Genomic DNA, 23,970 nt, shown 5'->3' with positions numbered 1-23,970 from the left:
GGCTCGTTGACTCTTTTGTTGCTACTTTATTTCTGTTGGACTTTGATTACCTGTTTATTTACCTCTTTCTAAAATAATAAACTGTTCCATTTGAGTCTGCATTTGGGTCCTGTTATCCCCTATACCCTGAATAGTGGACAGCGGTTCAATGAGAGAAGCAAACTAACTTAACTTAACTTGTCTTGTCTTTTCTTGTCCTGGCACATTTGTACTTCACAAAGTATGGACCCCACAATGTTACTGAACCATATGTGGGCCACTTTAGGCTCACATCCAGATTAGTCGATGCTAACTTGCCGTCTTTCGGCCAAAAATGGCCCAAATGTGTTTCAACAAAGGTGGGCCACCTGTGTGGAACCACATGTGGGCCACTTTAGGCTCACATCCAGATTAGTCGATGCTAACTTGTCGTCTTTCAGCCAAAACTGGCCCAAATGTGTTTCAATAAAGGTGGGCCACGTGTGTGGAGCCATAAGTGGGCCACTTTAGGCTCACATCCAGATTAGTCGATGCTTACTTACCGTCTTTCGGCCAAAACTGGCCCAATTGTGTTTGAGCAAAGGTGGGCCACATGCGTTTTCTCATAAGTGGGCCACATAGGCTCACATCCAGATTAGTCGATGCTAATTTGCTGTCTTTCGGCCAAAACTGGCCCAATTGTGTTTCAGCAAAGGTGGGCCACTTGCGTTTTGTCATATGTGGGCCACTTTAGGCTCACATCCAGATTAGTCGATGCTAATTTGCCGTCTTTCGGCCAAAACTGGCCCAAATGTGTTTCAACAAAGGTGGGCCACGTGTGCTAAACCATATGTGGGCCACTTTAGGCTCACATCCAGATTAGTCTATGCTAATTTGCCGTCTTTCGGCCAAAACTGGCCCAAATGTGTTTCAACAAAGGTGGGCCACTTGCGTTTTGTCATATGTGGGCCACTTTAGGCTCACATCCAGATTAGTCGATGCTAATTTGCCGTCTTTCGGCCAAAACTGGCCCAAATGTGTTTCAACAAAGGTGGGCCACGTGTGCTAAACCATATGTGGGCCACTTTAGGCTCACATCTAGATTAGTCGATGCTAATTTGCCGTCTTTCGGCCAAAACTGGCCCAAATGTGTTTCAACAAAGGTGGGCCACTTGTGTTTTCTCATATGTGGGCCACTTTAGGCTCACATCCAGATTAGTCGATGCTAATTTGCCGTCTTTCGGCCAAAAATGGCCCAAATGTGTTTCAACAAAGGTGGGCCACGTGTGCTAAACCACATGTGGGCCACTTTAGGCTCACATCCAGATTAGTCGATGCTTACTTGCCGTCTTTCGGCCAAAACTGGCCCAATTGTGTTTCAGCAAAGGTGGGCCACTTGTATTTTCTCATATGTTGGCCACTTTAGGCTCACATCCAGATTAGTCGATGCTAATTTGCCGTCTTTTGCCCAAAACTGGCCCAAATGTGTTTCAGCAAAGGTGGGCCACGTGTGCTGAACCATATGTGGCCCAGCCTTGGTTCACTTAAGGAATAACCATTCCCTACTCTGCCACGTATTTGCCAAAGATGGGCCATATCTGTTTTGTGATATAAGGGCCGAATGTAGCATTTACCACATGGGCCAGTTTAGGCTCACATCTGTTTTGTGCGGGCCAGAAGAATGCCTACAGTGCCGGATTGTTGCCTGAAGTGGCCCACATCCGTATGCTATCTGGGAAAGCACAAAACTAACAGAACCCCTTTAAATCTAACCCCAGTACTGTGGCACTAATAACCCCTCATATAGCTGTGCCACTTTTCCCACAGAACACACACATTAACAATATTTCAAAACAATTAACACACATAGTTTAGTCCATGGTCACCTGACCCATGGAAGCGCGCCACAGTGCGCTACTTATGACGTGGCCCGGAACTGCCTCGGTTCGGCCCGTGAACCCGAGACAGACCTCTGCAGCAACAGCAGGTGAGCGTGTGTGTAGGTGTGTGTGTGTGTGTACGTGTCGCGTAGGCGCCGAGTGTGCACCCTCGACGACCCACGGAGGGGAGAACAGAGTTCAGGGTAAAAAGTTTATGTCACTGCTGGACCGCGAGATGCGGCCGGCGGGGAAACAGGTGATAAGGAGCTTGGCTCCGCCGGAACAATGAGGGCGCAGCGCGCCCCACCGGCACTCTCTGACAGAGAGAGCGCGCCGGTCAGGAAATGACGGGCGTTCAACAGCGCTCCGCCACATTATCCCCCTCCTCCCCGAGGTTGACGATGTGCGGCAACCTGGAGAGATAGTCTGCCACAACATTGGTCTTGCCCGCTCGGTGTCGGATCTGGAACTGGAACGGCTGGAGAGAGAGGTACCAGCGGGTGAGACGACTGTTGTGGTCTTTCATGGAGTTAATCCAGGTCAGAGCCCTGTGATCAGTCTCTAAGTCAAACTCTCTCCCCAGCAGGTAGTACCTCAAACTCTCCAGGGCCCATTTGATGGCCAGGCCCTCCTTCTCCACAGTGGAGTACCTGGTCTCCCGTGGCAGCAGCTTCCGGCTCAGGTACAGCACCGGTCGCTCGTCACCAGGCTCACCTTGGGCCAGGACTGCCCCCAGTCCCACCGCTGAGGCATCGGTCTGAACCAGGAACCGCTGGCTGAAGTCAGGGCTCCTCAGAACTGGCGAAGAGCACAAACAGGCCTTGAGAGCTTGGAACGCCGCCTCGCAGTCCTCGTTCCAGATGACCGGGTTCCTCTGGTCCTTCGCCGTCAGTGCTGTCAGAGGTGCTGCGAGGGTGGCGAACTGTGGGACGAACCTCCTGTACCAGCCGGCCAAGCCCAAGAAGGACCTCACCTCCTTCTTCGTGCGAGGGCGTGGGCAGCTACGGATGGCCTCGACCTTGTCCACCTGTGGTCGGACCTCCCCTCGTCCAAGCCGGTACCCCAAGTACTTCGCCTCCTCCCAGGCCCATTGACACTTGGCTGGATTCAGCGTCAGGCCTGCCTGCTGGATCTGGCCCAGGACTCGCTCCAGATCATGCAGGTGCTGCTCCCAGGTGGCACTGAAGATGACCACGTCATCGAGGTAGGTAGCACTGCAGTCCTCACACCTCCGCAGGACACGGTCCATCAGCCTCTGGAAAGTTGCTGGTGCTCCATGTAGGCCGAAGGGCATCACCGTGAACTGGAAGAGGCCAGCAGGTGTCTGGAACGCTGTGCAGGGACGACTGGACGCTTCCAGGGGTACCTGCCAGTACCCTTTACAGAGGTCCAGGGTGGTGATGAACCTAGCCCGACCAATCCTCTCCAGCAGGTCGTCGATCCGGGGCATCGGGTAGGCGTCGAACTCTGACATGGCGTTGACCTTCCTGAAGTCCATGCAGATGCGCAGGGAACCGTCCTTCTTCCCCACAATGACCACCGGGCTACACCACTCAGACTGCGACGGCTCGATCACCCCCAAGCGCTGCATCTCCTCCACCTCCTTCTGAAGTTTGGCCACCAGGTGCTGGGGCACCCGGTAGGCCCTCTGACGAACCGGCCCCTTGTCTTTCAGCCGGACCACATGCTCCACGAGGTCAGTCTTCCCCGGGTTGGCCGCGAAGAGCTTGGCGACCCGCTGGAACACCTGGCACAGCTGGCTGGACTGGGCGGCAGAGAGGTGCCCGAGAGCAGGCTCCGCAGACTGGCTCAGGTCGGCGAGGGTAGACTCCTCCTCCCCCGCGCTGTCCACCGCCGTCACCAGCAGAGACGCCACGGGAACCCGAGCCTCCCTCCACTCCTTCAGCAGGTTGACGTGGTAAACCTGCTTTGCCCTTTTCTTGTCCGGGTGGTGGATCTCGTAGGTCACCGGGCCCATCTTCCTGAGGACGGTGTACGGGCCCTGCCATTTGGCCAGCAGCTTGCTGTTGGAGGATGGCAGGAGGAGTAGGACCTTCTGGCCAGGCTGGAACTCTCTGTGCCTGGCCTGTCAGTCGTACCACGCCTTCTGGGTCTGCTTGGCCTCACGAAGGTTGACCTCGGCCTCGTCTCGGTACCTTGCCAACCGGTCCCTCATCTCCAGCACGAACTGGACCACACCACGGTCACTGGTGCCGGTTGCGGGAGACTCCCAGGTCTTCCGCAGCAGATCCAATGGCCCCTGTACCTCCCAGCCATACAGAAGCTCAAACGGGGAAAACCCTGTGGACGCTTGGGGAACCTCCCGGTAGGCGAAAAGCAGGTAGGGCAGCCACTGGTCCCAGTCTCTCCCAGTGTCGGCCACAAACTTCTGCAGCATCTTCTTCAGGGTCTGAATGAAGCGCTCTACCAGGCCGTCCGTCTGAGGGTGGTACGGGGTGGTCTTGATCGCCGAAATCCCCAGTGCCGGTGGAAGAGCTGCAGGAGTCTGGAGGTGAAGTTGGTCCCCTGGTCTGTGATGATCTCGTCCGGTACACCAACCCTGGAAAACAACTGAACAAGACAACGCAGAACAGCAGGAGCAGTGACCGTGCGCAGGGGGAAAGCCTCTGGGAACAGTGTGGCGTAGTCACAGAGCACCAGGATGTACTGGTGCCCCCCACTGCTCTTCACCAATGGGCCCACAATGTCCATGGCCACACGCCTAAACGGAGTGGAGATCATGGGCAGGGGTTGTAGGTAGGCTCGGTCGGACTGGCAGACATAGCAAGTTTTCTGACAGGTGGGACAGGTTTTGCAGAAGGTTTGCACATCAACATACATGGAAGGCCAATAGAACCTGGGGGATATGCGCAAATAGGTTTTGTTGCGGCCAAGATGACCTGCCCAAGGCAAGGTGTGTGCCAGGTGCATTATCATCGGCCGGCATGACACAGGAACCACAAGGCGTTTGACCCCCTCCGCCACTGCATACAAAACATCACTGTCAACAACAAAACATTCTTTCTCCCCTTTTGACATATCCAGCCCCCCAACCACCTTGGCGAACAAGGACTTCAGAGTCCCATCCTCCCTTTGCAGGGCCCCAATGTCCTCTGGCACCTCCCACATGCCCTTTGCCAGTCCCTTTGCACAGTCCGGCTCCCGGGACTTCAGCCCCTTTTCAAACCGCCGCTGGCGGCGAGACTTCCTGGGCCCCTTCATGGGCCCCTCAAACAAACTGCTGTCCAGGGTTGAAAAGAGTTCTGGATCGGGCCCCTTTTTCGGCCCTGGGTCGGCTGTCACCCCCGCCCTGGCCTGGGTGCGGGTGATCACATAACCGGACAAACCCTTCCCCAGGTCACTGTCTTTGGGGCCGGCCTCCAGCAGCACGTCCAGCAGCACAGGTAAGTCCCACCCCAGGATAGCAGCAACAGGTAACCTTTCCACCACCCCGACCGTCAGCAGGTAAGGTTGCTCATCCACCACCACCGTCACCTCAGCTGTGGGGTAGGAATGGCTGTCCCCGTGCACACACAAAATGTCTTCCTGTCTGCTATAATCCACCACGCCCGTTGGCACCAACTCCCTTCGGACCAGCGTCAGGAAGCTCCCCGAGTCAACCAGAGCAGTCACAGACTCACCATTAATGGTAACGTCCTTAAAACGCTGTTGCCCTCCCCCAGCACTTGCAACCTCAGCCCGAGGAGTGTAGCATGCCCCGCTAAGCTTAGCTTTTCTGATGGGGCACAACGAAGCCTTGTGCCCTGCTTGCTGGCAGTAGAAACAGATGAACTCCTTACCGGGGCTGCGCTGGCGAGGTGTGGGCCGGGATTCTCCAGGCGGATGCTGGCTGGCTCTGGCTGCTGGTCTGGGCTGCGACGAAACCTGGCGACTGGGACCACCGTGATAAGCAGGCGGGCCTCCCCTCCGTGCGTTGAGGTACTGCAGCGCTAGCTTGCCTGCAGCTAACCCATCCGTTGGCTTGTGCTCCTTCACCCAGGTGCGGATGTCTGTTGGGAAGACTCGCAGCAGCTGCTCCAAGATGACCTGCTCACCGATCTGCTCCTTGGTATGCTGCTCTGGCCGAATCCATCGACGGTAGAGACCCTTTAAGCGGTGGTAAGTTTCTGTTGGGTTCTCTCCCGGTGGAACTGCCATGGCCCGGAACTGCTGGCGATACGTCTCCGGTGAGACGTCAAACTTGGTCAGGAGTGCCGCCTTCAGGTCCGGGTATGAATGAGCCCTCTCCTCGTCCATAGCGGTGTACGCCTCTAGCGCCTTCCCAGTGAGTAGCGGCACCAGGCGACACGCCCACTCACCATCTGGCCAACCACACGTTCTGGCAATCCGCTCGAAGCGAAGCAGGTAATTTCCAATGTCCTCCCCAGCCAGGTACTGGGGAATCTTGGGGTCACCAAAGGGTCTGCTCTCCGGCCTCGGAGGTTCTGTCCCACTGCTCACCCCAAACCTTGCCGCCCTTAAGGGTGAACTGCGGCGCGGTGCAGCAGGTGTAGGTAAGTCCATTCTAAGGCTCATCAGCGACCTCTCAGATGGTGATAGGGACCCAGGTGCAGGGACAGGTGCTACCGGCCTCGGCCCTGCCACTGCCTGATCCAGTTGCGGGGGCTGGCCACGAAGCCTGGAGTCCCCTGAGCTCTGCCAGGAACCCCTCCTCTCTTCTCTGCTGTCCCTCCAGGAAGGTCCTCATGACCGCCACCAGCTCCTCTCCTGGACTTGGAGCTCCAGGGCCAGCCTGCCGGACTGGGGCCGCCGCACCCCCTTCGTCCTCCTCGGCTGTGGACCAGGCTCCCTCCTCGCCATCTTTGTCCTGCACTGGTTCCTCCTTTTGTGAGCGCAACCCAGTACCCATCTTCCTGTGTACCGGATGCGCCCTCGTCGACTGGCCATCCCACTTCTGACACCAAATGTCGGGGTTCGATACTTTGAAACGCTGGTTTGGAAAGATGATGGCCCAGTCGGCAAACTTTAGTTTGGTGATTTTCTTTTTATTACACCAAAAACCCAAAGACAAAAATACCCACAGGTGGCAAAGCAACAAAAAAAACGCAGGAATATTTACAATATTTACAAGGAACAGGCAGCAACTGTTATCCACATTGCCACTCAGCCGAATCCTTCCTTCAAGTGAGCCGAGCTCTCTTTAAAAACCCCCTTGGCCCCTCCCCCGGGCAAACCAATTAACAAAACACGGGTTAAGAAACATAAACTGGGAAACAAAGCACAAAACTAACAGAACCCCTTTAAATATAACCCCAGTACTGTGGCACTAATAACCCCTCATATGGCTGTGCCACTTTTCCCACAGAACACATACATTAACAATATTTCAAAACAATTAACACACATAGTTTAGTCCATGGTCGCCTGACCCATGGAAGCGCGCCACAGTGCGCTACTTATGACGTGGCCCGGAACTGCCTCGGTTCGGCCCGTGAACCCGAGACAGACCTCCGCAGCAACAGCAGGTGAGCGTGTGTGTAGGTGTGTGTGTGTGTGTGTGTGTGTGTGTACGTGTCGCGTAGGCGCCGAGTGTGCACCCTCGACAACCCACGGAGGGGAGAACAGAGTTCAGGGTAAAAAGTTTATGTCACTGCTGGACCGCGACATGCGGCCGGCGGGGAAACAGGTGATAAGGAGCTTGGCTCTGCCGGAACAATGAGGCGCCCCACCGGCACTCTCTGAGAGAGAGAGCGCGCCGGTCAGGAAATGACGGGCGTTCAACAGCGCTCCGCCACACAAATTCAACCAGTTCAGGCTAGAAAACCTGTTTGAAAGACCTTTTTTCAGTGAAATGCAGCTTAGGCGACTGTACAGTGCAAAAACAGGCTCCTCTTGCTCTGAAACGCTCATTTTTCACATAAGCCACTTTTCACCCTTAATGAATTAAATTCCAGGTAAAAACTCCTTTGCCATGAAGAAGATCCAAATTCAACCAGTTCAGGATAGAAAACCTGTTTGAAAGACCTTTTTTCAGTGAAATGCAGCTTAGGCTACTGTACAGCGCAAAAACAGGCTCCTCTCGCTCTGAAACGTCTATTTTTGACTTAAGCCAGTTTTCACCCTTAATGAATTAAATTCCAGGTAAAAACTCCTTTGCCATGAAGAAGATCCAAATTCAACCAGTTCAGGCTAGAAAACCTGTTTGAAAGACCTTTTTTCAGTGAAATGCAGCTTAGTGCAAAAACAGGCTCCTCTCGCTCTGAAACGCTCATTTTTGACATAAGCCACTTTTCAGTCTTAATGAATTAAATTCCAGGTAAAAACTCCTTTGCCATGAAGAAGATCCAAATTCAACCAGTTCAGGCTAGAAAACCTGTTTGAAAGACCTTTTTTCAGTGAAATGCAGCTTAGGCTACTGTACAGTGCAGAAACAGGCTCCTCTCGCTCTGAAATGCTCATTTTTGACATAAGCCAGTTTTCACCCTTAATGAATTAAATTCCAGGTAAAAACTCCTTTGCCATGAAGAAGATCCAAATTCAACCAGTTCAGGCTAGAAAACTTGTTTGAAAGACCTTTTTTCAGTGAAATGCAGCTTAGGCTACTGTACAGTGCAGAAACAGGCTCCTCTCGCTCTGAAATGCTCATTTTTGACATAAGCCAGTTTTCACCCTTAATGAATTAAATTCCAGGTAAAAACTCCTTTGCCATGAAGATGATCCAAATTCAACCAGTTCAGGCTAGAAAACCTGTTTGAAAGACCTTTTTTAAGTGAAATGCAGTTTAGTGCAAAAACAGGCTCCTCTCGCTCTGAAACGCTCATTTTTCACATAAGCCACTTTTCAGCCTTAGGCGACTGTACAGTGCAAAAACAGGCTCCTATCGCTCTGAAACGCTCATTTTTCACATAAGCCACTTTTCAGCGCAAAAACAGGCTCCTCTCGCTCTGAAACGCTCATTTTTGACATAAGCCACTTTTCAGTCTTAATGAATTAAATTCCAATTAAAAACTCCTTTGCCATGAAGAAGATCCAAATTCAACCAGTTCAGGCTAGAAAACCTGTTTGAAAGACCTTTTTTCAGTGAAATGCAGCTTAGGCTACTGTACAGTGCAGAAACAGGCTCCTCTCGCTCTGAAATGCTAATTTTTGACATAAGCCAGTTTTCACCCTTAATGAATTAAATTCCAGGTAAAAACTCCTTTGCCATGAAGAAGATCCAAATTCAACCAGTTCAGGCTAGAAAACTTGTTTGAAAGACCTTTTTTCAGTGAAATGCAGCTTAGGCTACTGTACAGTGCAGAAACAGGCTCCTCTCGCTCTGAAATGCTCATTTTTGACATAAGCCAGTTTTCACCCTTAATGAATTAAATTCCAGGTAAAAACTCCTTTGCCATGAAGAAGATCCAAATTCAACCAGTTCAGGCTAGAAAACCTGTTTGAAAGACCTTTTTTAAGTGAAATGCAGCTTAGTGCAAAAACAGGCTCCTCTCGCTCTGAAACGCTCATTTTTGACATAAGCCACTTTTCAGTCTTAATGAATTAAATTCCAGGTAAAAACTCCTTTGCCATGAAGAAGATCCAAATTCAACCAGTTCAGGCTAGAAAACCTGTTTGAAAGACCTTTTTTCAGTGAAATGCAGCTTAGGCTACTGTACAGTGCAGAAACAGGCTCCTCTCGCTCTGAAATGCTCATTTTTGACATAAGCCAGTTTTCACCCTTAATGAATTAAATTCCAGGTAAAAACTCCTTTGCCATGAAGATGATCCAAATTCAACCAGTTCAGGCTAGAAAACCTGTTTGAAAGACCTTTTTTAAGTGAAATGCAGTTTAGTGCAAAAACAGGCTCCTCTCGCTCTGAAACGCTCATTTTTCACATAAGCCACTTTTCAGCCTTAGGCGACTGTACAGTGCAAAAACAGGCTCCTATCGCTCTGAAACGCTCATTTTTCACATAAGCCACTTTTCAGCGCAAAAACACGCTCCTCTCGCTCTGAAACGCTCATTTTTGACATAAGCCACTTTTCAGTCTTAATGAATTAAATTCCAGGTAAAAACTCCTTTGCCATGAAGAAGATCCAAATTCAACCAGTTCAGGCTAGAAAACCTGTTTGAAAGACCTTTTTTCAGTGAAATGCAGCTTAGGCTACTGTACAGTGCAGAAACAGGCTCCTCTCGCTCTGAAATGCTAATTTTTGACATAAGCCAGTTTTCACCCTTAATGAATTAAATTCCAGGTAAAAACTCCTTTGCCATGAAGAAGATCCAAATTCAACCAGTTCAGGCTAGAAAACTTGTTTGAAAGACCTTTTTTCAGTGAAATGCAGCTTAGGCTACTGTACAGTGCAGAAACAGGCTCCTCTCGCTCTGAAATGCTCATTTTTGACATAAGCCAGTTTTCACCCTTAATGAATTAAATTCCAGGTAAAAACTCTTTTGCCATGAAGAAGATCCAAATTCAACCAGTTCAGGCTAGAAAACCTGTTTGAAAGACCTTTTTTAAGTGAAATGCAGTTTAGTGCAAAAACAGGCTCCTCTCGCTCTGAAACGCTCATTTTTCACATAACCCACTTTTCAGCCTTAGGCGACTGTACAGTGCAAAAACAGGCTCCTCTCGCTCTGAAACGCTCATTTTTCACATAAGCCACTTTTCAGCCTTAATGAATGAAATTCCAGGTAAAAACTCCTTTGCCATGAAGAAGATCCAAATTCAACCAGTTCAGGCTAGAAAACCTGTTTGAAAGACCGTTTTTCAGTGAAATGCAGCTTAGTGCAAAAACAGGCTCCTCTCGCTCTGAAACGCTCATTTTTGACATAAGCCACTTTTCAGTCTTAATGAATTTAATTCCAGGTAAAAACTCCTTTGCCATGAAGAAGATCCAAATTCAACCAGTTCAGGCTAGAAAACTTGTTTGAAAGACCTTTTTTCAGTGAAATGCAGCTTAGGCTACTGTACAGTGCAGAAACAGGCTCCTCTCGCTCTGAAATGCTCATTTTTGACATAAGTCAGTTTTCACCCTTAATCTATTAAATTCCAGGTAAAAACTCCTTTGCCATGAAGAAGATCCAAATTCAACCTGTTCAGGCTAGAAAACTTCTTTGAAAGACCTTTTTTCAGTGAAATGCAGCTTAGACAAAAATAGGCTCCTCTCGCTCTGAAAGGCTCATTTTTGACATAAGCCAGTTTTCACCCTTAATGAATTAAATTCCAGGTAAAAACACGTTTGCCATGAAGAAGATCCAAATTCAACCAGTTCAGGATAGAAAACTTGTTTGAAAGACCTTTTTTCAGTGAAATGCAGCTTAGGCTACTGTACAGTGCAGAAACAGGCTCCTCTCGCTCTGAAATGCTCATTTTTGACATAAGCCACTTTTCACCCTTAATGAATTAAATTCCAGGTAAAAACTTGTTTGCTATGAAGACAAGGGCGCAATTTCCACTGGGGACAGGGGGGACATGTCCGCCCCACTTTTCAAAATCATGTTTTTGTCCCCCCCACTTTTTACACTTTGAAAACTAACAGTAGGCACAGGCTGTAATTGCAAAACAACAAGAAACCCTGCGTAAACTGACCGCTCGGAAGCCCCCCTCACACTACGTGCTCAATCAAAGACACAGACAGGACGCGGCACAGCAGCAAAAAGATGAAAAGGAGCCGACAGCTCAACTTAAAGTCCTTATTTGGAACGGGACTAAAAAGGAAGAAAGAAAATGTGGGTTGATTAGTCATTACTGGTATTTCTAACTTTACTCTATACACTATTGTAGCTAACGTTAGCTAACTAATATGTTAAACCAGGCGCTTAGCCATCTCTGTTTAAAACGTGTATGCAGCGCACTGATCACACAAGGAAGAGAGGAGGTGAAAAGAGACAACAACACCGTTACCTGTTGTATACTGGCCTCAGGCTGTACGATCGCTAAAACGCTGACGACCAGTGAGTAACGAGTTTGAAAGTAGCCTCTAACTTAATCAATCAATCAATCAATCACATTTTATTTGTATAGCACTTTACAATAGCCAGACGGTACCCAAAGTGCTTTACATCAAAAAAATAAAATAATACATAAAAGCAATACATAAAAAACACAGGAAAGTGCTACAGTGCTGCAAGAAAACACAAGAAAGTACTACTAGTGCTGCAGGGTGTTAAAGGCCCTCCAAAAGTGCATTAAGTAAAAAACAGGCAAAATAAGTACACCTAAGAGCAGGACTACCCTAGTCAGAGTTAAATGCCAATCTAAAAAAGTGTGTCTTCAGCTTCGATTTAAAAAGGCTGAGGTCAGTAGTGGTGCGAATGTCAGGGGGCAGTCTGTTCCACAGCCTGGGAGCTGTGACAGCAAAAGAACGATCGCTCCACTGTTTAAGTCTTGACCTTGGTACCTCTAACAGGAGCTGGCCGGAAGAACGGAGGGCCCTGCCATGATCGCGGACAGTTAAAATCTCTGACAGGTAGGAGGGAGCCAGGCCATTAATGGAGTAAAAAACAAACAATAAAAGTTTAAAATCAATTCTAAAACGAACTGGAAGCCAGTGGAGTGACGACAGCACAGGGGTAATGTGTTCACACCTGGACGTGCCTGTTAAAAATCGGGCAGCAGCGTTCTGAACAAGTTGGAGACGCGAGATTAAAGACTGGCTTCATGAACGCAGCTCAAACCAACCCGGTGCCTCAGCAGGATGACCAAGCCTTGATAAATACACCGGATCCGCGCATCCTCATGCATTTCAGCCGGGTCGCTACCGGAGCTAAATTAAAAAAATAAATAAAAATAAAAATAAAAGCGCTCCTTGCGGTGGAGCTGAGAACAGCGGAGTTTCCTCTACTACAGCTGAACAGCTGACATGTGGTCAAGACGTACAGACCTGTCACAGTCTCACGGTGCATTTCATAATTATAAACTTCAACCTCAGAGCTCTCTGTCCTCAGACTGTCCTCACCTGTCCTGAACATCACACAGGGACAACATGGAGCCATGGAGCTGCTTGTGTGATTGGTTACTGAGTTGAGTTGATTTGTGTCTGACTGTCAGTCTGTGACCAACACTGTCTATGGTGCTGAAAGCTCAAGCAGGTTGATGTCTGGCTGAGTCAGTAGCTACCATGTCTTTGGTACAACACAAACATTAAATGGACACAGACAGTCTACAATTAACATGGTAGCTACATGGCTTAGACATGGTAGCCACTGACTCAGACAGTGACCTGTGTGTGTGTGTGTGTCAGAGGGGGTGATCTGTGGCATTGTCTTCTGCAGAAATATTTAGTGTGACTAGCATGTTTAAATAATGGAATAAATGCAATGTTTAAATAACTATCACAAGGGCCCATCGAGAATGCTCCTCCCTCTCTGTGCTGAGACCCACGCTCCGCCACTGGCAGTATGGCTAATGACAAAATAGTAGGCTAGGGTTAAATAGAAATGGCATGATTTAAGCTCTACGCAGGCAGAAATCGAGCGCACTGTGGTGTAGTGAAGAATGAAAACCAACTTGTAAGCTCAAGGGACTTTACTCAACATCTTCAGCAGGAAGTACAGCTTCATAACAACAGCTCCTTCTTCTTCTCTTCACCTACATACATAGTCCTGTCTTATTCAGTGGTGCCATCTAGTGACACTCCAACGTAACAGCGTTACAGAACACAACACGCGCTATGCGTACACAAATTTGCCGTTCCTACTTGTGTCCCCCCCACTTCTGAAACTAAAGTTTCGCCCATGGTTAAGTATATTTCTCCAGGAAAGTTTCTTCTGCCTCTCAAGTTTATAATTACAGTTTATAATTCAAGAGAAGGTCCGAACAGTCTGATGACATTATTTTGCATATGAATTAGCCATGTGCTTCTGTTCCTTCGCAGACCATGTCAATAACACCCGAAGACATAGTGTAGTCGGATTCTCTGAGCACCGCAGACGGTTCAGTCCTTTTGAATTCTCATTCACATCTTTCTTTGACCTCATGACGCTTTCCAACAAGGTCAAGGTGTGGTTTGGTAAACACTAGGAGGTCATTTTTGACTATGCGCGTTCCTCCCAAAACGGCGCTGACGTCCCCTGCAGAGTTTAATCTTGACATTTTCAATACGTCTTTGTATAAAATCACAATCGAGTAAGTCGACATTAAAAAAAAAAGCGTTGAGCATGGAAATGTAATTTGTTACATACTGGTTGAAATAAAATCCATGGTGACTACAGCTGTGGCTAGTGGTTGTGGCTAACCTTGCATGCCACCATATGCACAAAGGATTGTGCCATGAGAACAGCTCATGGCAGTCTATCACAGATGTTAATCATTAAAATCTGAATCACTTTCACTGTTTGTTTCAATCTCGTAATTTATGTATTTTGTAACTTTACAATCGACCTAATACGGCTTGGCTTTATTCGCGGACTTCATGCTACGAGGATACAATAGACGATAGTAATTAAGGTTTCAAACATTTAGTAAATGGGGTAATTTGAATGTCGACAAGATAACATGCAAAAATTAATAAAAAAAAAATAGTATCGCAAACATACCTCCAGTCCTCAGTCAACTTCTCTGCACGATCCGCTTCTCCGATTGCATTCACAGGCAGTGGGAAACTTCACTACTGTTATGGCCTCAAATTGAAAGGAAACTTTTATCAAATGTTTCAATGCAAAAATACTACAGATTGAGGTAATTACTCCCATATTAAATAATTACTTCAAATATAGTTTTAAGCAGAGTGAATACTACGAAAACTGCCTATTAAAAATGAAATAATCTTAATATTCTCAGTCATGCAAGCCATGGGATGGTTTTGATTAGTAAAAATGAGTTAAAATATTTTTTTATCTTCAAATAATTTCAAATCATAAAGGGATTAAGAAGTTAAACATGTATTAATAATCATTATTTATTCAGTTCCAGGAAATCAGTAATTCCTGCCTGCCTTGAACGCAGCAGTGTTTTTGGAGGGAGTTTGGAGGTGCAGGTGCATTGAAAGCTCCCCTCCCCCACCCTGACTTGCACCTGACCTGACTGTGAACTTTCAGAGGAGCATGTAGTATGGCACTTATTCAATCTGAGATACAGAGCAGCACAAGTCTGAACTTTTTAAATGCTGTTTATCTTTAATAGGGATTTTCACATATTTTATACCAGATATGTATATTTAAATTACTATTGAAAATAAAATAAAAAATACAATTAGAATTTTTCTTTTCTATTAAATTTTGTAACTTGTAAGAAATGACTTATAATGGAAGGCTGAATATTGAGACAATATTTAGGAAAGACTGATATTTTAGCTCTGGCAGCTCATTGTAGTGACACTGAAGGTCAGTTTCTAAGCCTGTTGAGTGGCATCCTATGGTGGCATCCCCTCCCCCACCCTGAGTCCTCTCTTAACAGCCTTAGCTTTGAAGTCTGTCTTCTCCCTCTCACTAGAGAGATTTCTGATGCTGCTCGGGAAATTGCCTCCATACAGAATTGGGGGAGCATACGTCAGTCCGACCACCCAAAAGTCCGACTACCCATTAATCCGAGTTACTTTACAGTGTTAGGGTTAGGCTAAGGCAAATGTAATCAAATAATGCCCTATTTGCATATTTAAATATATATTCATGGAAACCTCCAATACAAAGGATGTTCTTATTCATGTCAGTGATCAACCTGTGAAGTTTCATGGATATATCTCTTAGTTTAAATTTTTGCCCTATTCACCTCAATTATACTGGGGCTAATATTGTGGTGGCCATATTGGATTTCCAGCAAAAAATTAACTTGCTTGTCCATATAGGTTGTAATCCTACTGGGTCATAGATATTTTTCTGGTGGCCAACCTTTTATAACATTGCAAATGCAGCACCCCGGGTGGATCATCTTATTTGTCCTCCAACATGTCAATCATTCTGAGGAAATGCTCACGTCACGCTGTCATGCATGCTCTTTCCTGGCTCGTTTCCACTAGCTGCACGTGCACTTTGATTATTTATGTGTCCCATGAAATGTCTGCGAGGACTTTTACCCCAGTTGGTGTGACAGTGGAGCATTACCGGCGGCCCGGTGGATGGTGCAGCGGGGGCTCCACCGGCCGGGACCGCACAGTAAAGCCGGGGGCATGGAGGGGGTGAAAGGGGAGGCTATACAGTAGGATATACAGTAACATGTTTTAATAAAAGTATTTTAAACATGCACAGAACAGTAACACTCTTGCATAAAAGGTATGCCCCAGTGGTCAGCATAATCCGACTCGAAGCAGACTGGTGCATTTGTGTGCAGATTAAGAGGAATAACAGAGTTTGTCATCCTGAATGTGTACAGAGTGTTTTGAATAGGAAAGCTAAGTAGCTTTAGAAAGCTCTAATCATTATGGGACAAAAATATTTTTGTATGACACTTATAAGTGAGCAACATAAAAATCTGGCTAAATCCCTTCAATCCTGTTTTTTCACCTTTAATACCCCCTGTCTCTTTGGCTGCCATGCAGCCCCCTTTCACCTTAGAGACCCCAAAATTTGCATGGAGGTTGTCTTGGGGCCCCTACACAAGAATACGAAAGCAAAATATAAGTCATTTAGAAAAAAGGTCCTTTTCAAAAACCCAAGGGTGTTACACCCTCTGACATACTGACAAATTTATAGCATTTTTTTTATAGAGGTCGTGGAAGTCTGAGCTTTTGATATGTTGTTCTGTAGCCCCAGATGAGTAGATAAGCATTGGTTTGGCTTTGATTAAACATCTACTTTTTGGTAGGCGGGCCTTCAAACTTTCACATTTTTAAACCAAATGAGGCTCACCATTCCAACAAACTGAATGACTTGAAACTTGTTATCTATTCCAAAAGCTCACAACTGCTGGCCACTAGGAAAACGAAGAACGCTCCAATTATGGGACCAAAATGTTCTTGTATTACAATTTTAGCTGAGCAACATACTCAAATCGTATTCATTTAGAATAAAGTTTTGATATTTTTGTTAAACAGTTTTACATGTCTTTTTTGGCCTTAAATGGCCCCCTTTGACCCTAGAGACCCTAAATTTTGCACGGTGGTTGACCCCCCAATACAAGTGTGCCTAAGGATTTTTCATATTGCAGGTTATACTGGTTTACAAAATAAATGTAATGTGTGAAAAATACCATTTGAAAAGTTGAGTGAGGATTTGAAATGTTTTTTCAAGACACAAGAGCACAAATTTAACCGAAAAAGTGAGCACAGCGCCTAAAAACTCTCTCTGTCTCTCTCTTTTTTTTTTTCCAACATCGCGTCATATTACGTCACAAGAGGGAGTTGTATGCTAGCAGCTGCCATAGCTTAGTGTGGGAGCAGATGGCTATTTGTCAGAGCGGTCGTCTTATCGTGAGTCAGTGTGTTTACAGCAGGTTTGGATTGCGTTATCATGGACATGGTAAATTATTCAGTTTGTGGTGGTTTCACAAACTCCAGCCTGTCACGACATCGAGTCCACCGGTCCACCAGAAAAAAAACGGTGCTATCTTCCGTGCCTGGGTGCGTGTTGTGCAGCTGAAGAGACGGGGCTTGACCTCTGCGTCAGCTACGAAAAACTCGGTTGTGTGTCGCTCAGTTTAAACCAGAGGGTTATCACTCCAGCGATCTGATGGAGTTCAACTGGGATTCCGAAGCAAGAACTGTGCGACCCCCCGCCCCCCTCTCCCCTCCAACCCCCGGTGCGGTGCGGTGCCTTCGGTGCCGACAGCCTCATCCGGACCGCTGTCTGTCAGCAGCTGCTGGTGCTGCCGCCCCGGCAGGAGACAGTAACGGATCAGACAGAGACTCAGCTGAACGTGAACAGCCACTTGTAAGTCTTGTTTTATAACATTTGCGTGAGCTAGAGTGGGTGACATCATCGCTAGAGTGGAGAGCAGCTGCAAAAACTTGAGAAAAAACTCTCTTCATCTTGATTTGGGTCCCACAGCTTTTACTTCACATAGACAATATATACATAGAAATGTAGGAAATCTTGTTGGCTTTCAGGTGATGTTCTTATTTCAGATGTAGGACTTAAACTTTTGGCTGTAGAAGCCCTCGAGCGACAAGCACTCCAGCAACTCCCCCATAAGCTGCAGTGTTAACTTTGAGCCTAAATTTCTGGAGTGGAGCAGACGGTACCGGTTTTGTCTCTCGCTCTGGCTCCCTCATTTTTCACTTTACAGAAATAAAAAAGACATCACATGGTTCAGCAATGTCTCCTGTTACTCACTGTATACATATTTTGGCCATAACCATTACACTTTTTTCTAAACCTGCAGGAGTTTGGGAGGTGTTTTCCCATTCATTCTTATGGGGACATTTTCAACTTTGGTTCTGCTATTGCTCCAGCATATGCAGCTACAGAAACTGTTTGGCTGTCAAACTGTTCAGCTTTTTAAGCTCTTTCAGCCTATTACTTTTCAGCTTTTCAGCCTTTTCATCCTTTTCAAATATTCAGCTTCATGTTCAGCTAGAGAAACCATCCAATTATCAAAATGTTCAGCTTTTTAAGCTCTTTGAACCTATTACTTTTCCGCCTTTGACTTTTCAGCTTTTGAAAAAAGACAGCTTTTTCTGCAAATTCTTGACCATTCATTCTCATAGTTGTATGCATTTTTTATGCATTAGGCAAGTGTTTTCCAGCACATTCAGCAGATTTCCGAAATCACTTCAGCCGTCAGCATTCACGCTGTATTTTCGCAGGAAATACAATTTTTCGAGTTATATATGCTATCTATATGCATACAGGCGGTACAACTCCAACACTATCTGACCTCCATTTTTAACACACTTGAACACATTCTGTGACAGAGCTGTTGTATGGGATTGCAGGTTGGACAAGGGTATATGTAGTAAACCAACCATTGAATGTATTAAGTTACATATTTGTATAAAGATTGACCTCTTATTATCCTAGCTTTCCAGGCACAGCCCAAGATGTGTCATGGTGCAAATTAATCGGTAATTTTCTTTTTTCAGGGCTACTGACAAGTTCATTGTGTGCCAAAGCCAGCTTATGTCTCTATTTACTAACTGCTCAGCCTGTTGTGGAGAAACTGAAGTAAGTAACTCCAACGGAAAGAAACATTGAGACGCAGGAGGGAACTTGTGCAAAAATAAAGCAGGTAAGGGTCTTCTTGTGATTTCTGATGAAAAAGTATCATAACTTGTATTTCAGTTTGTATATCTTGTGTTATTTATGTACTGTAATCTTCTGCCTTTCACATATGTCTTTCATGTCTGTCAGCATTTTTGGCTCCTCATGGATTCTCTGAGAGTGCGAGAGTGCAGCACTGTCCTGTCCTCGTCTGCTGCGGCTCCCCTTTCCAGATCCCTCCAGAAGATCAACAAGGAGGAAGCTGTTGGCATATTCACTGCCAGCATTCATGATTTGATACAGGACATTGATAACTCTGAGGCTTTTCATACTCATAACACTGTTTTTTTTTTTTTTAAATGGGTCAGATGGTATATTTCTTTTGATTATTAATGAATAATAACCGTTTTTTACAATCTGGACCTTATTTCTAGCATAAAATACGATCATTTACTCACCCAGATAACTTTGGTGTCATTACAAGTCGTTCCAACGAAATTAGATCCAGCTGAGAGCCGCGTATATCTGTATAATGCAAGTACACAGGGCAGTGCAATGTAGCCTCTAAATAACACATTATCTGCCGCAAAATTCGTTAATTTCACCAATATTTTGTTATGATACGCTACTGCTATTCCCCTCTGAGTCCGGGGTTAGCTGTTGGTCTGTAGGTTGACCTACTAACCTCTGATCTGGATGATGTCATCTCCGACTGCGGCGCGCCTTGTTGCTATCGCTAATGCTACGGTTCGTTTCTGCGTGTGTCCGACTTGTCTGAACAAAATGAGCAGCTGGACGAAGTTCAGCTTCCTCTCCGCAACCTAGACTTACTAAAGCTCTGGCTAGTTGCACTAAAAATGGACCCGAATGCCGAAGCGGAATGATTATTATCAGAATGAGCCGGGCAGCGGTCGGAGATGATATCGTCCAGGTCAGAGGTCAGTAGGTCAACCTACAGACCCCGGGTGTTGATAACCGCTAACCCCCGGACTCAGAGGGGAATAGCACTAGCGTATCATAACAAAATATTGGTGAATGAAAGAGTTTCGCGGCAATTTTTTATTACTTACTAGTATTACTGTTTTTTTTAAAGAGAGTAATTATTGATAATGGCATTGACATACTGTCATCATATTCTCACACTTTTGATCTGTCTCCCTTCAGGGACCAAAGCTCCTCTCAACAGCAGCAGCAAGAAGCACCAGGTACCACAAGATCAAGGAGAGCCTTATGAACAAGAGTAGCAGAGGCTGTCAAAAGAGGTATCTGCATTCACTACTGACCAATGATGTAGGCATACTCAAGTGTTGGAACCAAGTGATAAAGTCACAATCTCTTTTTCAGTAATTCAGTAATGGATGGTAGTCATTTGTTTTACTCACCCATTACTTGTCCATTATACTCACACAAGGATACAGTAATAAGTCTGCATGAATAATAAAATGCATACTTTGGAACTGTGAGACAGTAGATACAGTAGATCATGGCCACATTCATGCCAACACCAGTAGAATTTTTTTTTTTACAATTGTGTGTTACTGACTATACATTTTTATCATTTTAACAGATCTGTGAAACAATCCTGGGCCATGCCAAAGACAGGTTCTCCTTCACCAGCTACCTTGTGAGTGCCGTGCTGCTAGAGGCAGAGCTGTTTGACCGGCATCTGAAAACATTCCCTGAAGAGGCTCTGAATACCACCATGAGGGCATACCCCATGCTACACAAGGAGAGGCTCAGGACTGAGCTTTCTCTCATCTACGGAAGTCCAGACTTCAGGGGCTCCTGCAGTGCACTGGCTCTGTACCAGGTTCTACAGAGCTACAACCTCCAGGAAACCTTCTCTGAGACTGTGGCGCTGTTGAACATCCTCATAATCACTCCAATGACAACAGCTGAAGCTGAGAGGTGTTTCTCCACCTTAAAGAGGTTCAAGACATTCCTGAGAAATACAATGGGACAGGAACGTCTGAATGCATTGGGCCTGCTTTCCATGGAGAGGGAACTTGTCAGGAACATGCCTGATTTCAATGAGAGGGTGATTGATCGCTTTGCTTGCTTGAAAGAGAGGCGAGCTAAATTCCAATACAAGTGATGAGTGAGTGTGTTCTTAAATGGTGAGTTGTGTTATGTTGTACTCTCCAAATGTTGAATTGTAAATAGTTGTATTGATTGCATATTGCCAGCCAAATATAAACTGAATATGTTCTGGAAAATTTTGATTAATTACAGTTTTGATGATAGTGTAATTTGATTTGATTATCGCTATGGCATCCATGATGGCTATAAATTGTAGACTGTGCTAAATGTGATTTCATGGGCAAACTATTAGATGACAATGTATCTGTTAATGTGTGTTTTATTGTGGAACCAAATTTATTGTATTTGAGACATTTAAATAGCCTAGCTATACAAAAAATACTGAATAGTATGAATATTTTATGTCTGGTGTTGCCATCTAGTGGTTGAACAGGAACACCAAATTAATCAATGAAATGTGACACTGTAAAGCTGGCTATCTGACTTTTATTTATTATTATTTTACCCATTGAATGGGTCACCTTAGCCATCATTGCAACTTTTGCCTAGTGGTGGTGAAACCGAAGCTTTCTGAAGCACTGAACCACTTTGACAAAGTTGCCTGGAAAATGATGCACTGCTTCGAAGCATTCGATACAGTCAAAATAGTGACATCTGCTGGCTGTTGAGGGGAAGAATTGACGTCATGACTTTCATGAGTCAGTTTTTAATAAAATGTATGTTCTCTCACCAAACTTGTGTCATAATGTTACTGTAGTCAATCTAAATATTCTATATATTCTGTCATTGGTAAGTATCAGTACTCCGACATGTATTAGATAATCAATACTAGTTTTTTTATTGCATGATACATGGTAGTAATCTGTACGATGTTGTGATGTAAGCATATCCGTAGCTAATGCGTATACAGTAAGCTAAGCCACCAGTCTCTGACCAACTCTGCACTGACTGTCCTGACACCACAGCTCAATTTCTCTCTCCTCTGGCCATCAATTCTCCTCCTGGTGTCTCTCTGCTCTCTAATGTGCATAATGGACTCCTAGTTATACGGTTGTGGTCTGTCGTATTTGTAATTATACACATGTAAAGTTCCCTCGGGGTCAGAACCAGCACCACAATCCATTGTTTTCCTATTGTTCAAACCGACCGCTCTCCCTCTGCCTACGTCACTTCCGTTAAGGGTTTTTCGATGCGGAAGTAAAATTTTCTCCCAAAAACGGAAGTCTTATTTATAAATTTATATTTATAAATATAATTTTAAGAAAAACTTGTTCCTACATTATATTTCTAAGCATTGGTTTAAGGGGGGGGGTCTAACCTGCAATATGCTCTTTAAGTCTTTTAGAATGTGAAAATTTATAAAAATAAAGGGGTTTATTTGAAGACCTCACATGCACCAGGATGACCTTTCAAGTTTCTGAAGGTTGTATGGGCTGGGGACTTTACAAACTGCAGAGGCCATGTCAGGATTTCAGCCTTCTCGGACAAAGCTTTGATCATTTATTAAAGAAAAGGGACTGTCCTGCCTTTTTAAAATTCAAATGTGTTGGGGCGGTGTTTAGTTCAGTTGGTAGAGCACCCGCCCCATGTGTAGAGCAGGCGGCCCTGGTTCGAATCCCACATTCAGCGGCCCTATCCTGCCTGTCATTCCCCCTCTCTGCCTCCCATTTCCTGTCACTCTCTGAACTGTCCTATCAATTAAAGGCATAAAAGCCCCAAAAATATACTTAAAAAAAAAACAATTCAAATGTGTAAAACCTGTCTCTTTTTTTTTTAACCTTAAATAGTCCCCTTTGACCCTAGTCAAAGTCACTCTAGGGTCTAATAAACTCACACACAATTGGCCCATGTATCGCGTACCATCACATAAACGGTATCATCATTGCCAGACTTGGCCCACATCTGGTTAACATACTATTTGCCTTGTCAGAAATAGACAAGAAGTGCCGGCTTGATGCCAGATCTGGCCCAGACCTGTCTGCTACGTATCTGGGCCACATACAACTAACCACAAATGGCCCACATTTGGCATGCCATTACATAAACGGTGCCATCATTGCCAGACCTGGCCCACACCTGGCTAACATACTATTTACCAGGTCAGAAATAGGCCAGAAGTGCCGGCTTGATGCCAGATCTGGCCCAGACCTGTCTGCTACTGTACAGACCTGGGCCACATACACCTAACCACAATTGGCCCACATTTGGCATGCCATTTCATAAACGGTGCCATCACTGCCAGACCTGGCCCACATCTGGCTAACATACTATTGCCATGCCAGATGTAGGCCAGAGGTGCCGGCTTGATGCCGGATCTGGCCCTGACCCGCTTGCTATGTGGGGCTGGCATTTCTAACAAGAAAACGGCTTGAAAACAATCTCACTGCACACACCTCTGCTGTGTGTGTGACTGCGGGCACAGCGGGGTTGGTTGCACCATGAGACATGAGAGGGGGGGATTCAATTACATTTTATAAAGATTAAAACACTTTGTTTTATGCTCTAGTCGACTGCCTATACCCCCTATGCCAAGAGCCGGCCCTGCAACCTCCTCTAGGACAAGTATCCAACATTTTAAACTGCCTCATTAAAACAGGTAACACACAACTGAACACCTGCTAGGCTTGCTAGCACAATGTTTCCTTCTGGAAGCGTGGCAAAGCACATAAAAAATAGGGACCCGCCATTTCTGCTATTTTTTTCGACACGCACCCAAAATACAACTAAATGTTAGTATATTAACAATATATGAACATTCAAAACTTACAGTAAGTCCAGTGAGGCTGACTGTTGCCACGTAGGTCCAACTTTCTGCAGTCCTCCGTGCTGCCTGTCTTCGGTGCTCCCCCCCTTTTATTGCATTTTAGCATGTACAAGGCCTATTATTAAATTCCACCTATTTGAAATAATAGAAATAAGAAGACTTTACCATTCTTATATGTAGGCCTTAATTCTATTAACTTGTACTTAAGTTGTGTTTTTAATTTATGCTTACTTAATAAAGAAATATTTCAATTTAATCAAACATTATTAGTATAAATTACTCAAAAAGAAAGAACATGTTACACAAACTTG

The 23,970-nt window shown here is 45.7% G+C and overlaps 1 protein-coding gene across 4 annotated transcripts in view; it reads left to right on the top strand.

Annotated features, from left to right (window-relative positions):
• Window positions 1-21,623, top strand: part of LOC311253905 (uncharacterized protein) — a 28,489-nt gene extending 6,866 nt beyond the window's left edge. The window contains exons 1-4 of one of the 4 annotated variants that reach the window (XM_084384369.1): window positions 15,929-17,586; window positions 18,738-18,883; window positions 19,006-20,060; window positions 20,423-21,623. In XM_084384369.1, the coding sequence (XP_084240495.1) occupies window positions 19,965-20,060; window positions 20,423-20,950 (624 nt within the window). In that variant the 5' untranslated portion in view covers window positions 15,929-17,586; window positions 18,738-18,883; window positions 19,006-19,964 and the 3' untranslated portion in view covers window positions 20,951-21,623. Of the gene's footprint in view, window positions 1-15,912; window positions 17,587-18,737; window positions 20,118-20,422 lie in introns of those variants that run through there. The other 3 variants (XR_014622038.1, XM_084384367.1, XM_084384368.1) reach the window with 3 other exon arrangements.
• The last annotated feature ends 2,347 nt before the right edge of the window (window positions 21,624-23,970 follow it).

This window comes from Pagrus pagrus (genome assembly GCF_965226575.1).
Source record: "Pagrus pagrus genome assembly, contig: HAP1_SCAFFOLD_65, whole genome shotgun sequence".
In the NCBI taxonomy this organism is placed as follows: domain Eukaryota; kingdom Metazoa; phylum Chordata; class Actinopteri; order Spariformes; family Sparidae; genus Pagrus; species Pagrus pagrus.
Note: the sequence above shows the minus strand (reverse complement) of the source record. Positions and strands in the feature narration are given on the sequence as shown.